The sequence below is a fragment of the Nothobranchius furzeri genome, chromosome 5 (genome assembly GCF_043380555.1).
Source record: "Nothobranchius furzeri strain GRZ-AD chromosome 5, NfurGRZ-RIMD1, whole genome shotgun sequence".
NCBI lineage: Eukaryota > Metazoa > Chordata > Actinopteri > Cyprinodontiformes > Nothobranchiidae > Nothobranchius > Nothobranchius furzeri.
In genome coordinates, this window is record NC_091745.1 from 58,296,429 (window position 1) to 58,314,019 (window position 17,591).

Consider the following 17,591-nt stretch of genomic DNA (forward strand, 5'->3'; position numbering starts at 1 on the left):
CTAAATAAATAAACATAAAATAAATAAACATAAACAAACTTTCTACAGCTGAATGAAGATAAGACTGAGATCCTCATCTGTGCCCCAGACAAGCTACCAAACAGGGACTATCTTGGTCAGCTTTCTTCTCACACCAAACCCTCTGTCAGGAATCTTGGTGTGACCTTTGACCCAGCTCTCATCATGGATTCTCATGTCAGTTCTCTTGTTCGCTCTTCCTTCTTCCATCTCAGGAACATTGCTAAGCTGAGTCCCATTCTGTCACGCTCTGAACTTGATACTGTTATCCGCACCTTCATCTCCTAACAATTAGACTACTTGACCTACACCATGATGCTTCCAATACCCAAACTTAACCGTTGGTATGGTGTTCTCGGGGTAGTGGGCAGTGCCATTTCTTCTCCAAACATGGTGTGTAGGACAGCCCAAAAGTTAGGGTTAGTCTCTCAGTAATCCACGGGCTTCTCCAAATGCTGTTTCTCAAACTTTAACTGAGCCTCAACATGCTTTTTGTTCAACAATGCACTGCTTATGGTTGTTTTTGAAATAACAGTACCTGCTGATGCAAGGTCTTCCAGAACTTCTTCCCTAGGGGGTCTTGACTCTTGGAGAACTATCCTGATTATTCTTTGGACTTCTCACCTGATCGTTTCAAACTGATAGAATTTCTGAATTACTTTAGCAGATGACGTGTAGCTGCCAAATGAAATAGCCAATCGTTGGCGAGCCCTTCTAGCCAATCAAATACAAAAGAGGCGGGGCCTCACGCTAACAAATTGCATTTAGCGTTCCATAATCCTTTTAGTAGATTAACAATTAAAAGCCTCAAACCGCTGATAGTTGGATGCTTCATGATAGAACTGATTTACAGCAAATCTCTTATCGAAAGCACGAGTCCATAATGTTAAATAAAAGCAGGGAATATTCAGAGGAGTCTGACACGGAGAGCGCGTCGAGTGAAGGACATGATTCCTCCTGCATAACAGGTCTCCTCAGCAGTTTAGGTGAGCTTAGGTTTAGCCGAGTGCGACCGTAGTTATTTTTACAGACTGACTACGAGATTGAATTAAGTTCTTGTTGTTTACTGCATTTATGTGTCAAAGCCTCTCGCCTAATAAATAAAGTGGCAGGGTATAATTTATGTGTTATGTAGGTTTGCGTCACTACAGTCGCTGCTAGTGGATATCAGAAGGGCGGGGTTTCGTCGTAGGAATTTGACGTCACACCCTCGTCAGAATGAGCAGCAGGACGCCGGGATAACTTGTAATGCCTCGGTGTGGCTTTATCTTCTTAATTTGCTTGGAAAGCGGGTTTTTGGCATCTGGAGTATGCTTATTTTTACAGTTTAATCATTTATAGCTGCGAGTAGCGCCGTCAGGACTGTTAGCTTATCTTACTGAACACTGTATGAAAACAAGGAAGGCGCTGGTAGCTGCCAGTGACACCTGTGTGACTGTAGACCTGCCGTGTGTGTGTGTGGTTGAGTTAAACTGCTGCTCGTTAAATAGGTTTAGAGAGAAACTGGGGCTGCTTCCGGAACGTTTCCAAGATGTTAAACATTCCCACCCAGCCTTTCCCTGCACCGAGCTCCCAACAGAGGATCTCTCCGTCTGGCCAGTCCGAGAGGAACAAGGTACGGTAGTGTCACCCAGCCACAAATGTAAACACTAGACTGGCTACGAGCGGCGATCGCCATCTTGCTGACTGCTTTTAGGAGCGCTTTTTATTGTTTAGATTAAAATATCATTCAATGCTCCATTTATGTCAGTCAGACTGAGAGACCGTCTTTGCAGGTGTTTTGTATTCATTAGCTGTGTGACACTGAACCTTTTCACAATATTCTAATTGTCTGACATTTTGAATGTGGGGGTGTCATAAACTGTAAGCTATAATCATCACAATTATAACTAATAAAGGCCTGACATATCTGGCTAAGCCGATTTAAAGTCAGGCACATCCTCGGGCAGCCCAGCGGTGTTGCAGAATTTATTTAAATGTATTTTCACGTTCACTAAAATATCTGCATGATTAATACTCTAAATTAACTTTATTTAGATGTCTGACTTTAACACTGGGCAGTGTACAAAGTTAAGATTTAACATTTATTTAAATTCAGAGTTAAAAATGATTCAGCTTCAGGAATTTTGTGTATCAAATGTTATTAGTGACATTTTAGCCTGAAAATAATGTGGAAAATGTGTAGATATCAGCCATGAAAATTGGCCCATAGAAATCGGTTGTACTTATGGGTCATCTGTATCGTCAATAGGAAAACCAATATCGGTCGACCTCTACTCTGAAGCACGTTTCCAGATTCAAATGTCTTTTCCTCTTCACCAGGTGGCACTGAAGCCCGGCCACAGTCTAATGGACTGGATTCGGTTTGCCAAAAGTGGAAAAGATTTGACTGGACTCAGTGGTCGCATCATTGAAGTTACCCAAGAAGAACTACAGAAACACAACTCAAGGGGTGACTGCTGGACCTGTATACGAGGTGAGGCGGGCACCATAGCAGTTCTGAGGCTTACGTAGCCCCGGAGAGGTGAGGTGTTTTAGTAAATTTGAGGTTGTAAGAATCAGGTCTCTCAATTTAATAAATTCTGCTCAGATTTGAACATTTGGCTGCTAGTCCATAATGATGGTTAGATATTCACTGATTCACACCTCCACCAGTCATGTGCCTAAACTAAATTATGCTGGCTTGTTCACAAACACAAGAGACACAACCATTCCTTTCACTGATGTTTAATGGGGTCTTACATCTTTGAACTTTTACACCACAGCTAAACCGAACAACTGAAGTCAAATATAAACAATGTACAAATAATAACATTACTTGCTTCATCTCATGTAAAATAAAGCATAAACATACCACCTTGGCTGCTAGTGGACAACCCGATGGACTTCACTTTCCCTCCACGATATTGGGTCTGTTGCATCAACAGAATGTTTGAAGCTTAGCGGAACTGGAAGTGGCGTCACTGTCTTCCTGTTTAGCGCTTCGTTACAAAACTACGTCTCACTCTGACATTATGGTTTCAGCATCTAACTCTCTCCCCCCCAAATAAGGCTGCAGCTTGATGTCGTGTTGGTAGTAAAACCTATTGTAGGGGTGGTAAAAACGTTAGGATTCCTGTATTAACCCTGTTAAAGTAGACAAATAGTGTCTTGGCTCTGGTATCATGATCACTGATGTAAGCAGAGAGCAGCACTACTAAAGTGTTTTCTCCTTTTATTCAGGGATGGTTTATAATGTCACACCATACATAGACTACCACCCTGGGGGAGAAGAGGAGCTGATGAAGGCAGCAGGGATTGATGCCACGGACCTCTTCGACCAGGTAAAGAAAGAAAGTAAAGCTTTGTCTTTAGTCACAGAAACATTTTACTGGTGGTTTCTGTCTAAAGTCAAGCTGTGTAAAATGTTCCACCCCCACATTAGTAACATTTCAAAATGTATTGACTCAGTTTGTAGACTTCTCCAAAAGGTTTCAAACCTCCATAAAAAAATGGTTGTTTTTAGTGGCATCATAATGTTTTACTGTAAAAGAAAATAATCATTTCTATAGCGCCTCTCAAGATAAAAATCACGAGGTACTTCACAAAAACAAAAAATGTAAAATATAAAAAATAATTTAGAAAATGATTAAAAATATGTTTAAAATAAGCAAAAATAGACAATTGTGATTTAAAACTGCTAAGAGAGAGAGTGAATAGGAAAGAAGGAAATCAGTGAATCCTGGGGAAGGCAGAATAGGTGGAGAGAGCAGAATAAGGAGACTGTGGTGATGAAGGTCATACAAAAGCCAGCTTGAACAAGTGAGTCTTCAGCTGCTTCTTAAAGGAGTCCACTGAGTCCACTGATCTCAGGCTCAGCGGGAGAGAATTCCAGAGTCTGGGGGCCACAGCAGCAAATGATCTGTCACCTTTGGTCTTTAGCCTGGTGCGTTGCACAACCAGTAGGCTTTGGTCACTGGACCTCTGGGACCTGCTGGGGGTGTAGGGACTGAGAAGATCACCAATGTAAGATGGTGCTTGTCCATGTAAGACCCTATAGACCAGAACCAGGATCTTGAAATGAACCCTAAAGTTGACTGGCAGCTAGTGAAGCTGGAGGAGAAGCGAGGTGATGTGAGTGTGTTTGGAGGACTTGGTCAGAAGCCGAGCACAGGCATTCTGAACCACCTGTAGACGGTTCAGGGAGGTTCTGCTCAGACAAATGAAAAGCAAGTTGCAGTAGTCTAAGCGTGAGGAGATGAAGGTGTCAGAGCGGGACAGAATGGGACTCAGCTTAGCAATGTTCCTGAGATGGAAGAAGGAAGAGCAAACAACAGAACTGACATGAGAATCCAGGGTGAGAGCTGGGTCAAAGGTCACACCAAGTTTCCTGACAGAGGGTTTGGTGTGAGAAGCAACGTGACCAAGAGAGTCTCTGACTTTGGGAACCAATTTGTCTGGGGCACAGATGAGGATCTCAGTCTTATCTTCATTCAGCTGTAGAAAGCTCCCAGCCATCCAGGTTTTAATAGAGTCTAAGCAGGAATGTAGCAGCTGCAGCTTAGACATCTCATGGGGCTTAAAGGAGATGTACAGTTGGATGTCATCTGCATAAAAATTGTAGGAGATTCCTTTGAAGGAGCTCAGGATTTGCTGAAGAGGAACCAGGTAGAGGAGGAAGAGTAGAGGCCCCAGCACAGAACCTTGTGGGACACCGTGGTGTTACGTATCCAAAGGGTCAATTTTCACCATCTAATGGACCACAGTATAACCTTTCAGATGCAGAAATAAACCCACTATCTATCTGGCCTCCAAATCCAGAAGGTTCTGCTCAGTGCTTGTTTGCATACAAAAAGACATAACAAAATTGTCGAGGTCTCCTGCAAAGGTCCTGCAGTCTCTGTGTAAAAGCCAGACTGCTGATTCCTCACCCTAAATAAAAATCAAACCTACTTGAAGCTCCAATAAGCTTAAGTAATCATATGTGATGAATTAACAAGATGTTTAAATCAAATGTTTGAATAACCTGTGCTTAAATCAATGAATTTAAAAGGAATATTGTTCTTACAATGATCCATGTATTTAACAAATGAGTATGTGTTTGATTTAACAAGTTAATCATTGTTTACACTCATACACATTAAATAAGATACTCAGCAAGGTAATATTCAACTCGCATAATGGTTTGAACATTCTCATTCACAAAGTGTTAAAACATCTTTGCATCTGAAGAAGGCGTGGCTTTCTGACGGATGTTGGTAAATACTCAAAAACGTGTCAAATTCTGATTTGCCAAACTTGTCCAAAACTCATGACATTGTGGTTTATTTTTATTTTTATTTATTTATTTTTTTTTTTTTACCGTGTCCTGTCTGGCTGTGAAGCAAGCAGAATTGATGTCTGAATGCTGGTGACAAGCCTTACAGATTTATTCTCAGGTGGAGCATCAAAGCGTTTGCTTTTAATGTCACGCCTGATACTTAAAACTTTATTGTTATTGTTGTTGAATGCTTTGTAATTCCGACCAGACACGGAGACAGAGGTGAAAGAGAGAGGAAAAGAAAAGGTGGGGAGAGAGAGAGGGGGGGGGGGGGGGTTCCACAAAAATAAACAATAATGAACTAGAGTCTGCTTCTAGACCTGCAGAAAAAAGACAAAAAAAAACAAACAAAGGGACACCAAAAAAGGGACACAACAACAATACAACAAGATCTACCTATCACTGCGTCAACTTGATGAAAAGAAAAAATATATATATATATATAATCAACATTGCTTAACTGAAGAATCACGATAATAAATCACAACGCATTAAGTGCCCACCATAGTCTTAAGACCTGTGTTTAACGTGCCCAAGCCCATACTTTTGAGAGCACCATGTGAGCACCTGTGTGTGTACACGCGCTTGTTTATTTAAGGTTTCTCTATAGGAGCGTCCAACAGAGAGTGTGAGGGACCACAGATCCACCCCCCAAAGATGCGCAGGAGACGGAGGGAGCTCCAAGTCCCAGAGATCCAGGCGCTGCCCCAGAACGCAGGAACCCCAAGGAGACTGCAACCAGGAAGGCCCCCGCCCCCCTCGAGAGGCACAGAGGATCGCCCCGGGGGACCACAACCAGCAGCCGGCAGAGTCCCCGGAGATATCAGCGGCAAGCCCACAGGCCCGCCCGCAGCCTCCCACCCCCTAGCCGGCCGAGCCCGGGACTCAGCGACCCGGGACCCAGGGGCGACCACCCCCGCCGGGGACCCAGCAGAGCCCAGGGGCCCAGACCCCACCAGGCAGCCACCGGGATCTAACAGGCAGATGCCAAAATCTTAAACCCCCAGACCCGGTTGCCACGAACACTCAGGCAGACCAAGGCAGCGCACCCCACACCAGGTGTGGCAGGGGGAGGGGGGACAGAGATCTATATCATCAAGAGAAGTTCCAGGAGAGGGGAGGACCCAAAGGCCCCACCTGACATATACAGTCATACACAAACACAGTCACACGCTCCCTCCCTCATGCTCACACATGCACATACAACCCAAGACTTACAAAAATGCACGCCGGACATTGTGGTTTATTAAAAGAATTACTTCCTGATTAAGTCAGTTTCTAGCTGACTCTCGAACCGGCCAATTCGGGAAGAAGCATTTTTGAGACCATCTCTTTTGACGTCCAGTCAAAAGCCTCTTTGCACGCTGCAAGCTGATACAGCCCAAACAGCTCTTTTAAGAGCTACTTCACACCTCAGATATCTAACCTGCAGACCCAGGGTTGCATCTTATTGGCTGGGGAGGCTGGACTCAGAGGAAGTTACTAATCTCTGAATATTATGGTTTCGACTTCCGGTTACCTCACTACTTGGACCGCACCCCTCCGGGCCGCCAAGAGCAACTCATACCAAGGGTATCGTACACCTGCGTACTGGAGTCTTATGACTTTTATAAATAAACAACTCTCTAGTTTATAAACAAACAACAAATTATTTTACAACCCAGACTTCACAAACTCTCTCAGATACAAAGAATGGTTTTGCTAAAACATCTAGCTTCCATTACAACATTTCACACATCACATTAAATCACTTCATATCCACCACATCACAGATCATTATTCATACCTTGTCATGTATAATCATTAGTTTGGGAAAAAGAATTAAATTCATTTTTATAAACTATATACTGACTGAATTAATACGAAGTGTGTTTATGGTCCCTGAAGAAGCAAAGAACCCTAGAATCTTCTGATTAAACATCGAAAGATCGATCAGATTGCTATTTCATATTTATATGGAATAGTCACATCTTATTGGTCATAAATAATATGTAGTGTCAATCATATCATAAATCATCACACTACTATGGGTAAGGTAGGTGGTGGAGGACCTAAATTTGGAGACGGCCAAGAAGGAATGCTCAGACAGCTAAGAGGAGAACTACTCCAGAGCAGATCTTGATAGGCCTACCCAGTCTCTCAACCTCTCCAGTAGCAGGTGATGGTCAGCAATGTCAAAGGCTGCAGTCAGGTCCAGCAGGACCAGAACAGAACAGTCCACTCCTAGCCTGGCAAGCCAGACTAAATAAATGTATTATTTAGTCTGGCCATGCTCCATTGACGGCTCTCGGTTGTGGGGCGGGTTCTACCGTTGTCTTTCAAATGATCTCCACATTCCACTGGACAATGAATGTGACATACTCTTGTTTCACTCTGTTGCATCATCCCACCCACCAGGCATATAGAGTGCCCTGATTGGCCCACAAAGCGATAAAGCTCTGTGATTTGTTCACTAAGCAGATAGAGCACTATGATTGGCCCACCATTATGGACCAATCACAGCTCTTTATGTGTTTGAAACCCCTCTAGAGAGCTGTGATTGGCTAGCCAGAGTCCTGGTAGGAGCTGCTGAGGTTCCAATGGAGCATGCCTAGACCATTCTTTGCAAAGCAAGAATTTGGTCTAGTTCACTAGGCTAGTCCACTCCATCACTGTGAGTCAGAAGGTCATTAGAGACTCTAAGAAGAGCTGTTTCAGTAGAATGAGCTCTACAAAAACCTGACTGGAAGCAATCATAGATGTTATGTTCATCAAGAGCAGCTGTGAGTTGTTTAGCCACAATCTTTTCCAAGATCTTGGAGATGTTTTGTTACTTGGTAAGAAAACCTTTAACAATTTATTATTTGATGCACACCGTTCAGGGCCACAGAAACCAGAAGAACTAAGGTCGTGGACACTTGTGATGCCAAAACATGCAGTTCACAAGAATCGTAAAAATTTGTAAAATGGGGGTTGTAAATTGTCAGAAAATATAATTGGTGTCATGAATTGAAAAAACTGGTAGGTGATCACTGATGTCATTAATTAATAATCCCCTCTCAATATTATTTTCCATATTGTTAGTGAAAATATTATCAAGTAAGGTGGCACAATGGGGTGTAATCCTGTTAGGCCTGGTTATTTTAGGCTGAAAACCCAAACTATACTTGGTATTTATTAATTTGTCTGTCATTTTATGCTTTTTCGGATTCAACAAGTCAATATTAAAATCACCACAGATAAACATTACTTTTTGATTAGTTTTAGAGAATATTTCTTCTAAGAAGTTATTAAATATTTGAATACTAGAGCCAGGTGTTCTATATATACAGCTAATTATTACATTTTTTTCCTTTTCTTTATGGATTTCGATTGTGATACATTCCAATACATAATAAGTCACAGTAGACATACGTTCCACTACCTTGTAATTTAAGCTTTTTCCACATATACAGCTACTCCACCTCCAGATTTGTTTCTTCTGTTTACAAAATGTGCATCATAACCCTCAAGTTCAAAGTCCAGTCCTTTCTCATCACTAATCCATGTTTCTATTGATCACGTCATACCACCTTCATGTTCTACTCGGTATTCAGTATGGAGAGATGAAATATAATTATTAATATTACACCTGCCTAAAACGTTTGCACACTGGTTCATTGATTCCTGTCTGGAGGCACTACTTGCTAAGTCTATCCTAGTTTGCTGGTTTAGAAGTCCCTTCAGTTCACACCTTCTAGTGTAGCTTCTCGCAGGAGGTAAACCAACCAGCCAGACCAAAAAAAAATGAAATCATTCACAGGAACATGGGTAATGTTCTTAAATCTCTACACTGGTTACCAGTAAACTACATAATTGATTTCAAAGTGCTTCTACTAGTTTGTACATCACTCAGTGGCATGGGACCAGAATACATGTTGGATCTCCCTTCCTGTACATACACCCAGCAGGGCTCTGAGATCCTTAGGAAGCAGTCAGCTGGTAGAACCTCGGGTCAGAACCAAACAGGGTGAAGCTGCTTTTAGCTACCATGCTGCTCACAGATGGAATCCGCTTCCTCGTGACCTCAAATCTGCCCCAACTCTGGTAACTTTTACATCAAAATTGAAAACCTTCATGTATTCCTCAGCCTTTGGATGACTGTTCTGCACTGTAACTGCTCACCTTTTAACTTCCTTTTTTTTTTTTTTCCTTTTTAAATGTAAATTTAATTTGTGTGTATTTTAATTGTGCTGTCACATTGATTTTAATGTTCTCGCTAATTGGAAAGTGCATTGAATTGCCTCTGTACATAAATTAAGCTGCCTTGTAGAGGTGCTGAAAAAAATCGATTCAAGTCTGAATCGGGATTCTTATTTATAAAGATTCAGAATCGATTCACAAAGGTTCAGAATCGATTCCAAGAACTCAAATATTTGGCACGTTACAGGTTTGAGATGCACTTTTTGATCTTTGTTAGGAGAGTCAGTACTCCGTTTACTTTTGTGGTCCCATAAATTGAGATGATTCATGTTTGAATCTGTTGATAAGAGGGTGAATGAATGAATGTAATTTTTTACATACTCAGAAATTTGAGATATTCTCTTATTTATTCTCTATAAGTTGATAAATGAGTACTCCGGATTACTCATGTAACTTGTTTCTACACATACTTGAAAAGTATTTGACCGTATTACTTTCAAAGCTACTGTTAGGTAACTACAGATTTGTTATATTTTACAAGGTAAACAAAAATAAATGTTGCCTTTTGGTCAAAAGATTGCTTCTGTTTACAGTTTTAGAATCACTTTATTTTACATTGTAAATTTGCATTTTGGAGCAAGACCAGTTTAAAGTCAAATAAAAATGCCCCATAGCTTTAACTAACTTGTACAACAAAGTAGTTCATCCTGGAGCTGACACTCTTTGTTAATACGGATTGTGAATCGAGAATCGATTCTGAATCGAATCGGCACCCCAAGAATCGTAATCGAATCAAATCGTGAGTTGCTCTAAGATTCACATCCCTACTGCCTTGCCTACATAGTGATTAAATGTGACACTCCTTAGATCTTTAGTGAAACAGATGTTCTTCTGCCAGCTTTTGATTGGCTTCATATGTTGTGCTCAGGTCCATCGCTGGGTGAATTATGAGTCCATGTTAAAAGAGTGCCTGGTGGGTAGATTGGCCACAAAGGCTGCTGCAGCTCATAAAGGTACACACACACACACACACCCTACCTATTCTTGGTTGCATCTACAAAGTGCTGAGTTTTTCCTTGTCCGTTACCCTGCTCCAGTAGAACATGCTCCTGCCTACATACGTTAACTCCCCTTTCACATCATTACAAAAAGCCCTCGATGGCAGTCCTCCACTTATTCATTTTTATGTTGTAATGGCACTCTTGACTCCTGTAAAAAAGCAGCAAAAGACCTTTATTTACTTGAGATCCACTGGAGTTCTCTTATCTCACTTTTTTTATGCCTTAATTGTAATGATGTTAAGGTAAATCACTGTGAAAGGTGTGTGGTAAGTAAACTGTACCTACTTATTTTCCTGTCTGTCACTCCAGCTGCCACGCCAGCTTCACCTCCAACAGGCCTCGCTCCACCTGCTGCGGTTCCTCCTCCATCTAACAGAGACCCAAAACCTCGGTATCAAACACAAATCTAGAGCAAAAAAATCAGCTGTTATAAAATGAACAGTGACTCGTGATGTGCCTTCTGCCACTGATGTAGGTTCGACTGGTTCCAGACTGATGCCACTGTCCATTTGGTTGTTTATGCAAAGAGAAAGGTATTTACTCACACGTGTTCTGGGAGACATTTATAAGTATAAACGTATAGTTTGATCTCCTTTTACATTTTTGATGGGGTCAGAATGAATGTCATTGTCAGCCATACAGCTGGATAACCAGCTGGTCATTTGTTTTTTTGCTTCCTCTCAGATTCCCAGCTCGGGCTGTACGACTGTTGACCTCCAGGCTGGTGTTCTTCGAGTGGAAGTGCTCCTTGGGAAAATGTCATTCATGATACATTTATGTGAGAAGATTTGTTAACTTTTCTTTTTCTTTTTCAAGTATATAATTGTCACACTTGGTTTATTTTGTCCTTTTTAAAACTAACTTCGATCCAGACTTCTAAGTAGTTTCAGTGCTAGCCAGTATTAGTGCCACCCTGTGGTCAAACATGGGTACTGCAGTCCATTTATCAAAACAAATTGTACGCTCTCAGTGTGAGGTTACTGTGTGGTGTTTAATTATCTCCATTAATAAAACTACTAACACACGTAAGCCCTAACGAACACCGGGAACATCCGAGCAGCTTGTAAGGGAACACAGTCATTCTGTGTGTCAAACAAAGAGGTCTGAAGAAATCTAATTATAAAACGTCTCTTGTGTCAGCAATGACAACTCGTCACTAATACTTTCCTGTTGTTTTATGTTGATGCTGCAGCAAGATGCATGGGGTTGTCTCTGTAGGTCTCTGTGATGTGGCTGTTCTGGTGCATCTACATGCCCAGACTTGTAGTTTACTGGTTTCTGCATCTCTTTTGGTCAGGATGTTACTGATTTTAGCTACTTTACACAGATGGAAGAAGACAGTCCTAGTAGCATGTTTCATATGTTTATGTTTTCATTTATTGTCGTGGTCCCCAGACTCTGGAACTTCCCCCACCCCTGAACCTGAGGTTCGTGGACTCGGTGGTCTCCTTTAAAAAGCAGCTATATCACATTTCGCCTTACAATTCATTTAATGCAATAAAAATATGTACCATGAGAAATGTAGCTTCATACACTTGGGGTTCTTTGTTCTAAAATGTTTTTTTTACACCTTTGTAGGTCTTGCCAGTCCAGTTGAAGAAAACATTGCTGGTAAGGAAACGTTTATGGATGACTTTCATTTAGACTGAAACATTCTGCTGCTTTACAGGATTCCTGGTAATTCCTTTTTCGGGAAAATTAAATTTTAGAATAAAGCATTAATGTGTGAGTGGCACACACAAGGTGTTTAATAGTTAGGACAAAGTAATTGTAAATAAATTAAGTCCACTTGTTTTTGTTGTACCGTCATGTAGCAGCACACTGCAACTGGCAGACTTCCATTTAAACATGGAAGGGTTGTTAGAGGGTCTGTCCTTTTCTAGAAATTAGATCATTAAAAACACTTGTTCCTGTTCTTAAGCTGTACGTATCATCCACAGTCCACTCTGCCGTCTCTGTGGGAAAGATCCAGGTCACCATGCACAAGCAAACTAAAGAAAAATGGAAAAGCCTTGGTCAACCACTGGAATTCCACAATACCTTCCTATGCAAAAAAGACAGAGGTAGGATTTGAGATCTGGCATAGTGGCCCATAAAAACATTAGACGTGGATATGGAGTCTTACTTATCCATGATGTGCGCCACTTCCGCTACCTCCGTTAACTCTTTCCTGGGTAAAAAATGCAATGTGGATGTTTTACCTCCACAAAAATCATAAGCTCGAACTTTTTCTGCCATGTTGTAGAGATGCTATAGCTAATGGTTAGCTTCATTAGCAGAGATGTGCTCTGCTCTCTCCTGACTGCAGCATGAATGCTAACACTTCCCTGTGAAGTAGAAGGGACTGGCTTTTTCTGACCCAAGCATTTCCCTCTTTGTTTTATTTTGGCGGCTAATGCAGGAAATAGGGCTAGAAGACTATTTTCACATGCAGCCTGCATATGAGACTCAATGTGGCTTAAAAAAGACATGATTTACAAATAAGGATGTTTCTCAGCTGGTTAACAACCACCCTGCCACTTGACTAATCAGATCAGCATCCCAGACGTTTAGAGGACTTGATACGTTTAAAGTCTTCCTTTCATATGTTTTGAGCGTACAGATCTTGCTTTTAGCCATGGCATTTGTACATCTATGTGTACATAATATATTTTTTATTAAAGGTTGAGCTTTTGTGTGGAAAATGGCTTTTGGCTCAACCAAAGCTTCATTCTCATTGGTCACCAAGTAATTGTGTCTTAATCTAAACTAGCCCTTTTCTATCGGGACTGTGTGCTGGCGTCTAAAGCTGAGGTGAACCATAACTCCCAACTCTTCAGACTGCACTTCCCACAAGGGACTGTCCTGCAAGTGCCTGTTGGAAGACATGTCTTCCTCAAGGCCCTCATTCAAGGTAAGTACACTCTACGCTCCCCTGTAGAATACCGTGCACCACCACTTCCTGGACTTCTTCACCGTCACACTCCTTCCAGAGCTATGAGATCCGCGTATCGGCGACCGTTTAAAGTTTCTTTTATGTTAAAGCACCTGTCAAACCCAGAGGAGACAGAACATGGTGGAAATGATTAATAACGGCTTTTTATTGATCAGATCTATAATTTGTTGGTGTGGTTTTTGTTGCACACAAGTTTACTTTTGCTTTCATGACTGCATGACCCGCAGCACATCCTCTGATCCACCAGAACCTGATTTATAAATGTGATGATTTTCTGTATATTCAGACACAGATGTAGTGAGGCCATACACTCCAGTGGGTCAGAGTTTGGTAGCAGCTTCCCATCACTCCTCTCAGGACTCGGACCTCTACCTCATGATCAAAGTCTATCCAGATGGGGTTTTCACCAAATACCTCAACAGCTTACGAGTTGGTATGTTGCAGCTGGACCATCCTGTAAGGGTTTGTTTGTTTGATGCTTCTTGCAGCATTAACTTTGATTAAACATTGATTAGACGTAACTCCAGCTCGAACACTACGATGCTCATCCCTCACATACTGATTCACCAAATAAAAAGCTCTTGTGTTTGTGTGTCTGGAGCGTTATCTTGCATTTCTCCTCTATCTTTTGTTAGTAATTGCATTTTTTTAAAATGTTGATCTGACTTGTCTTTAATGCGTATTTCTGCTTTTGTAGGCGATCACATATCTGTAAGTGGTCCAGAAGGTGTTTTTAGTCTCCGCTGTTTTCGTGATGTCACAAACCTCTACCTGTTAGCAGCAGGAACGGGATTTACGCCCATGGCACGCCTCATCAGCCTGGTCCTGCAGGAAAACACCATCAGGTGGGGAGACATGGACCCAGTAGCAGGGTCATTCTAAAACTTATCAGGTGAAGGGAAAAGTATTTAAACCTCATCATTCATACTACCTGAAATTCATTAACAGCTTTAGCTGCTGAATGAATATTTATTACAGCATGAAGCATAACGGGACAAATCAGAGGAGCTTCAGTAACTTTTATATTTTACTATGAAGTCATGAAATTCCTCTTAATGACGGGTGGAATCATAATGAACCCAGACCGGTTACAGACCAGAGACCGAGTTTACCTACAAACATCACACAGATTACAGGTCTGCAAAGGGTTCAAGTAATGAAGTACAAATACTTTACCTGTTATTATTGGATTAATTATGTATTAGCTGACCTTTACTCCTTAAACTTTCATGCAGTAATTCATGATTTGTGGATATGTGGAGAAACTATCTGAGCAAGAAGAATAAAATCTGGGAGCAGAAACAAAGATTTGTGGAAGAGTGGAGTTTATTTGAAAGAGAGCTGGTGTTTTGAGTGTAAAGATATAAAATCCTGCTCTCAAATAGAAAATGTAAGCTCTTGAATAACGTTGGTTAAACACTTCCATAGTAACTGGTTAAAAAAACAGACGTAAACCTACTTCGATCATTTTTTTCAACTCTAATTTTGAAAATTGGCTAAAATGAGAGTAGAGTGGCAGCTTATGTCATCACTGACAAAACTCCAAACAGGAAATCTGAGTTGATACGTTTAATATTCGATCATGTTTTCTCAGGTTAACTAAGCTGCTGTTTTTTAACCGGCGGGAGGAAGACATCCTGTGGCGAAGCCAGCTGAGTGAGCTGGCTGCTAAAGATGAACGGTACTGCAGCTTTTGTTTGAGTGGACTGCTCTGATCTGAGGAGGAAAAGACAGAAATGTAATTTTAATCTTCATTGTGAGTGTAAGGGACAAGGGCCTGCTGTTTAAAGCATTCGTCTGTTGTAAATGCTCTAAACCCTTGCATGAGCGTTAACCCTCTGATGCATGAATTATGAGATCTTCAACCATGATTTTTTAAACAATTTTTTTCATTCATCTTTAGGTGTGAATGAAACAAATTTCAACAAATATTTTTTGTAACATTTTGTTAATTTACAAATAATTTATTACATGTCCATCTCAGTGGACGGTGTGCATTCTGAACATGAAATATGGTGGCTTGCCTTACTGAAGTCCAAATGGAGGGGCTCACATACAATAAAGTCTTCAACAGCTGTGCTTAATAGCAAAAATAAATAAATAACAATTCTGAGTACCTGTCCACTGTAGTGACCATTATGCATCAAAGGGTTAACCTTTTTAAAGTGTGTTTGTTAGAATGAAATAAGTTCAACTCGGTTAAGTTTATTTGTGAGGTTCCAGTTGTTACCAAGTCATCTCCATCTCTGAAGACCTCACCTTTGTTAGAAAGACAAGAAGCGGCCTGTCCAGGTTCTGCAGCTCATCGTGTGTGACGCTGGTGCCGTGTGTCAGGTTTCAGGTGGAGCACATCCTCTCGGAGCCCTCTGATAGCTGGACGAACAGAACAGGTCGGGTGGATGAGGCCATGTTGAAGGAGCTCCTCGTACGACCATCTGAGTCAAGATGCTATGTTTGTGTGTGTGGTCCTTCAGCTTTCACAGAGCTGACGGTAAGGTAAGCCATACACTAATATAATGCAGACATGGACTCTTGTCTTACTGGTGTGATGGGTCTAGAGTTATGTTCAGGTTTAGAAGTCGTCGTTGGAACCACGGCTCACTACGGTCCCAACAGTGGCTAAAGGACAGCTTGCTAGCTTTATAGCTGCCTCCTGTCTCTACAGAGACCCGTCTCCATGCCAACAGAGGGATTTACACCTGTAAAACCTGTTTTTAATCAAAAAATATTTTGCAGATTTTTTTTTTTAAGCAGCACATTTTTTGGTAAATGGCCTGTATTTGATCTAGCGCCTTCTAGAGTCCTGGAACCCCCCAAGGTGCTTTACAACACAATCATTCACCCTAGTGGTGATGAGCTACAATGTAGGCACACTGACAAAGGTGACCCTAACCCTAAACCACCAAATAGTTCCCGAGCGCGGCCACAGCTGCAGCTCACCGCTCCCCACGGATGGGTCAGGTGCGGAGATGAATTTCACCAGTGTGTGTGATGAACTAATGGGACTTTTACTTTAACTCCTGTGCCACCGTCGCCACATTGGGTTCTAAATTTTAATGTATTTTATTCAGATTTGGACATAATTCGTTTTCTCAGTGCTGCTTACATTACCATCAATGATTTAATCACCAAAGTCTTTTTGAACGAGTCGCTGTGCAAACAGACTGCTGCAAACAGAAGTCTTATTTCTTCTAGCAGAGTAATGTGAAATGGCCCGTGGCGTAAAGGTTAATGAAACAATTACTTTTGATGGAAGGTGGCAGTGACCCGACTCAGACTAGGTTTGATTCTGACCTGGTCGATGAGCAAAATCCAGTCAACGGCTAAACAAACCGTCAATGAAAGGTTTCCCTTTGAACTTGCTATGTCCCCCTTGGGTGAGGACAGGATGGGAGGACAGGGCTGTGAGGGGGACTTTGGTTTGCATTAAAACAGTTTGTGATGGATCTTGGTCTTGTTTTTACTCATTTCTCAGATTGTTGAAGCAGCTAGGGTTCAGCGAAGAGGAGCTCCACACCTTCCAAGGCTGACATCTCTAAGGGTTGTGTGTGTGGAAGAAGAGACATACTTCTATGCACCAATATGACGAAGTAATGCTGGACTTCACATCTGAGCATTTACAGTCCTTCCAGGGCAAGAGGAGCACTGGTGCCGTGGGATTCTGGTGGACTAAACTTAATCAAATTCATGTAAAAATGTTTGAAATAAAAGTACAGAAAGAAAAACTGAAGGAAAAATGCTGAATCTGAAAAGTATAACATTTAGTTCTGATTAGTCCCCCTGACCTTCGGCTGTGGACCATAACAGGAACAGACCCCGTGTAAACCAGGACGCAGGTCAACCAAACCAACCTCTGAACAGCTTTAGCAAAGAGAAGGGTAAACTAACCAGTGGACATCAGAATCACCGGGCGAGGAGAAAACTCCCGCTAGCAGGATGCTCTGTAACTAAAGGATCGCTGCACAACAGATGAACATTAATGGGGAAAAGCTATTTCAAAATAAGTTGCATTGAAGATCCACACTGCAGAGTAAGTTAGACTATTAATACATTTACCCAGATATTAGACCAGTGTCAAACACGAGGAAATTTGGTTTATTTTCTGGATCACAAACCT

At 41.5% G+C, this 17,591-nt stretch overlaps 1 protein-coding gene across 2 annotated transcripts; it reads left to right on the plus strand.

The window, feature by feature from the left end:
* The first annotated feature begins 799 nt into the window (after positions 1–799).
* On the plus strand, positions 800–17,199 carry cyb5r4 (cytochrome b5 reductase 4). Of its 2 annotated transcripts, XM_070551797.1 has the most exons (16): positions 805–1,004; positions 1,509–1,633; positions 2,341–2,494; positions 3,241–3,341; positions 10,407–10,491; positions 10,849–10,930; positions 11,015–11,072; positions 11,224–11,317; positions 12,118–12,150; positions 12,480–12,602; positions 13,292–13,432; positions 13,761–13,907; positions 14,172–14,319; positions 15,069–15,155; positions 15,809–15,970; positions 16,950–17,199. In XM_070551797.1, exons 1-16 carry the CDS (start codon positions 845–847, stop codon positions 17,002–17,004), a joined length of 1,755 nt encoding a protein of 584 aa, XP_070407898.1. In that variant the 5' UTR covers positions 805–844; the 3' UTR covers positions 17,005–17,199. The 2 variants fall into 2 exon arrangements, with proteins under 2 accessions (XP_070407899.1, XP_070407898.1); XM_070551798.1 differs by lacking the exon at positions 16,950–17,199 and having other exon boundaries at positions 800–1,004; positions 15,069–15,212; positions 15,809–15,941.
* The last annotated feature ends 392 nt before the right edge of the window (positions 17,200–17,591 follow it).

Excerpts from the sequence above, each read along its gene's own strand:
- cyb5r4 (XM_070551797.1), top strand. The coding sequence starts at position 845 with ATGCTTCATGATAGAACTGATTTACAGCAAATCTCTTATCGAAAGCAC. Across the intron at positions 2,495-3,240 it reads CTGCTGGACCTGTATACGAG|GGATGGTTTATAATGTCACA; the intron begins GTGAGGCGGGCA and ends CCTTTTATTCAG. Across the intron at positions 11,073-11,223 it reads TTGTTTATGCAAAGAGAAAG|ATTCCCAGCTCGGGCTGTAC; the intron begins GTATTTACTCAC and ends GCTTCCTCTCAG.